This window comes from Dioscorea cayenensis, chromosome 16 (assembly GCF_009730915.1).
Source record: "Dioscorea cayenensis subsp. rotundata cultivar TDr96_F1 chromosome 16, TDr96_F1_v2_PseudoChromosome.rev07_lg8_w22 25.fasta, whole genome shotgun sequence".
Classification (NCBI taxonomy): Eukaryota; Viridiplantae; Streptophyta; class Magnoliopsida; order Dioscoreales; family Dioscoreaceae; genus Dioscorea; species Dioscorea cayenensis.
In genome coordinates, this window is record NC_052486.1 from 19,525,233 (window position 1) to 19,529,460 (window position 4,228).

The following is a 4,228-nucleotide window of genomic DNA, read 5'->3' on the forward strand; positions in this document are numbered from 1 at the left end:
GTAGGAAAATATAAAAATTACCATTCTATAACCTAGAACTCCACATCTACTCAAAATACACTAAGACACTCACTCAAAATAGAAAAAACAACACCCAACAAAAGTCCTTAGTATCACATTAAGGATAAAGAGTTTTTGGTTCATGCAAGTCACCATAATATTCCCCACCATCCATCTAGTCCGAAATGCCAACATTGGAGCATCATTATGCTTGGATGTTTTTCTTGTCCACCTTTGAGAAAGATGTGGATAACTTCCTTCGGAAACTTACCATTTGTTTATCACCATCCAACAAATTATTTTTTAAAAAAAATAATGCTAAGTAGACATTGATACCATAGAATAAAGCCGACATGGCACACACCCTTATTATCCATTTTAGCTATAAAAATTTTCTATGAAATAACTATGGAAATATATATTAGCTTATAACCAAGTGATCACTCTTATGGTGTGAAGAAAAAAACAACGGTCCAAAAAAAAACACATCATGGCAAAATACATATATAAAAATGATCATAGAAGTTATTATATACAAATAAAACACTACAATACTGGCCCCACTAGTAGAGTTGTAAATGAACCAAACTACTTAAACTACTCGGTATTCAATTCTAAAAGAGCTCGTTTATTAAACAATCGAGCTGAGTTTGAGCTTGATTTTTGAGCTCAAGCATATTATAGAGTTCATTTCGAGTCTCAAACTACTCGACTTATTAAGGCTAGTGAGAAGTTTGGTACTGTAACACAAGATACTGTAGTGGTTTAAATATTTTTTAAATGATTACTATAGTTATGTGAAGGTGATTAAATTATTGTACCAATATGTGCTATTGTTGTATTATTGTAGTTACATTATTGTACATATTTGTATTGTAGCTACCGAACCAAACTCAAGCTCGAGCTTGATAAAGAAAGCTCAAAATAAACTTGGCTTGAGCTCGAGCTCGAGTTTGGTTGAAATAATGTCAATCCAAACTTGAACATAACAATATTTGGCTCGGCTCGGCTCGACTAGATTGCGGTCTTAAGCCCAAGCAAACTCCATTAATTGGCGTCCACATCCCCCACCTAACCTATCATTTCCATCACTTTGGCAAAATGGCAGCCCCTAGTATCTAAACCGAAAATCTGTCATCTTCCTCGTTGGGAAAGGCAGACAAACATTCACAGGTGATACTAAGATGAGCAGCACCACCATCATGGACAACAATAGAGAGAAGAGATTGTCTCTCCACGGATCCACTGCTTTGGTCACCGGAGGCTCCAAAGGAATCGGGTATTCTTTTATCTCAGGTTTTTTCTTTGCAATACATAGGCATGTCTTGAATTCTTGGCTTCTCATTTGAAGATCTAGTATCTTTCGAGTTTTTTAATGCAGATATTAGAAATATTTCCTATTTAAAATGTTATCTGAAGTTGGATCTTGTTTCATTCTCATTTATATTTTTATATTATTTAATTATTTGTTTAATATAATGTTCTGAATCCGATCCGTGGATGCGACCTAAGAAGGCTTCTAGATCATTAATCAACGGTACAACCGAATTAACCCAATCATAAATTATATATAATTTTAATTGTATATAAATATATAAAAAAACATTATAAATTATTAAAAATACGAAAAACAATAATACTAAAATTCATAAATATCCTAATTAAAATAATAAAATAAACATTCTATAATAATTTAATATAATTTCAAATATAAATTAAAAAAATCACAATACAGTACCTTCAAAAATAAATTTTATACTTGACCTCTGACTCAGTTGGATTGAATTGGGTTGACCCATTCACCAGGCACTTGATCGAATCAACTCCCTATGCCGGGTTTTCATATTATCCAATCAATTAGTGACATGGTTGGGTCTGATCGAACTTGCCAAACTGGATTTCAAAACATTGGTTTAATGCTCCTTATTTTTCTCATATTTTGGTGTGACTCCAAATAGTTATATCATGCTTGTAGAAAAAAACACTAATGTGGCCTCATTACAGTCATGCCATAGTTGAAGAACTAGCAACGCTGGGCGCCACCGTGCATACATGCGCTCGGAATGAAGCAGAGCTCAACCAATGCTTACAAAAATGGCAAGAACGCCAACTCCCTATCACTGCATCAGTCTGCGATGTGTCTTCAAAAGATGAACGCGAGAAACTCATGGAGACAGTATCTGCTATGTTTCATGGGAAGCTTAACATTCTGGTAATTAATTAATTGTAAATTGATTTTTGATAAATCAGCATTACAAATTGAGGATGTTAATTACTTAAATTTATTTGCTTCATTCCAGGTCAATAATGTAGGCTCAGGGCCTATAAAACCAGCAATGGATCACACAGCTGAAGATTACTCGGTCATAATGAGCACCAATTTTGAATCAGCCTTTCATCTGAGCCAACTTGCTCACCCTCTCTTTAAGGCTTCAGGCTCAGGCAACATCATCTTTATCTCCTCCATTGCTGGGCTCGTTGGTGGTGGTCAGTGTTCCCTTTATGCAGCAAGTAAAGGTATTTGAATATATTAGTCTGCATCACTCTTCCTAGAAGAATCAAATGAAAAGTTAATGGTATGTAGATTAGGTGTATCATTTGTTTATTAGTGTTAAGCAATATCAATATATGAATCACCTCAACCTCAACCGATGTTGTGGGAGGGAGTTAATCCTTCAACCTCTCTCATTTGGTAAGAGAAAGAGTCACTGTTCTTTTACCGTGAAGGTGACAAATATTGAGATTTACATAAGGTGATTACTTGGCTTACTGCAATCAAGATTTCGCTTTATTATATAAATCAATATAAATCAAAGAAGAGAAATAATAATAATAATAATAATAATAATAATAATAATAATAAAAAACTATATCCACCATTTCCTAATCTAACAAATTTTATGAGATTTTATATTATACGCTAGTAGCGTTTTAGGTATTAAACCTTAAATTTAGAGTAGTACATTTCTGATGCACTTGATTTTACATCTAGTAACTCATTAGAGTTTTGCTCTTGGACCCCACCAATGCACAAACGATGTGAACAACCTTTAAGTTTATCTCTTTTTTTTTTCAGGAGCAATGAATCAGTTGACCAAAAATCTTGCTTGCGAGTGGGCGAAAGACAATATTAGATGTAATTGCATTACCCCTGGGCCTATCAAAACCCCTCTTGCACAATGGGTATGTTCTCTATATCCTTAAGACATTTTAAATAATTAATATTGACTTTAAGTCTCATCCATGAAAAATTAAATTGAATATGGATCGATAAAGTAAAAAAGGACACACCTATGTGATCACATGTAACTATATGTGAAGTAACAATTTAACAATGATAGATGACAATATGCATAACAATTTTCCTTCTTAATTGTATTGAGTTACTATCAATTCTCTTTAGGGAATTTTTTGACATATTTCTTTATTAATTTATTTCATTATGCGTAGCTACTTGAAAATAAAGAGCTTCTCGACAAAGTAGTTTCTCGTATTCCATTGGGACGTATTGGTGAGCCAGAGGAGGTGGCATCCCTTACAGCATTCCTCTGTTTTCCTGTGGCTTCGTATATTACCGGTCAAGTTATAAGCGTTGATGGAGGAAGTTCAATCAATGTTTTAGCTAGGATGAAATAGTCTAATGTATAGTGTTTTATGTTGTGTTAGAATGTTTGTGTAGTTTATCTGTTTAGTGGGGAGTGTGGAGTGTATAGCGTTTCTATGTTGCATGGAAGGATAAGTATATGCCAGTGTGTGATTAAACAATTTGAAATTATGGATGCATGTATGTATGTGTATGCCCGTGTGAACAAGGTAAAATTATAGATGTATGTGTGTGTGTTTGATGGATAATGCCAAGTGATAATGATCACGTCACTCTTCTATTGGAGTTACAATATAATGGCAATAGAGGATTCAATGCATCTCCTCAACTTATAAACACCATTATGATCATCCAAGATGTGTTATCAACATGTCAATATTTGTTTGCGATGTTAATTAACTTTGGTTAATTTTAATAAGTGATTTTGGTGCTTGAAATAGAAGAATATGATGTACATTGCACTTCTAATTATGATTTTTATGGGATATTATATATGTTTATATAGATATATTCACATTTGTAATTATACATAAATTATTATGAGAAATGAATTATAGGATGGTATATGCACAACTATACTCTATTAACTACTTAACCCTGTGAATTCTCACCTTAATGGTAATT

The 4,228-nt window shown here is 33.3% G+C and overlaps 1 protein-coding gene across 1 annotated transcript; it reads left to right on the forward strand.

Moving 5' to 3' along the window:
- Positions 1–1,083: 1,083 nt before the first annotated feature.
- On the forward strand, positions 1,084–3,919 carry LOC120278957 (tropinone reductase homolog At5g06060-like). The gene is made up of 5 exons (XM_039285735.1): positions 1,084–1,279; positions 2,005–2,212; positions 2,301–2,517; positions 3,077–3,183; positions 3,451–3,919. Exons 1-5 carry the CDS (start codon positions 1,185–1,187, stop codon positions 3,634–3,636), a joined length of 813 nt encoding a protein of 270 aa, XP_039141669.1. The 5' UTR covers positions 1,084–1,184; the 3' UTR covers positions 3,637–3,919.
- Positions 3,920–4,228: the final 309 nt, after the last annotated feature.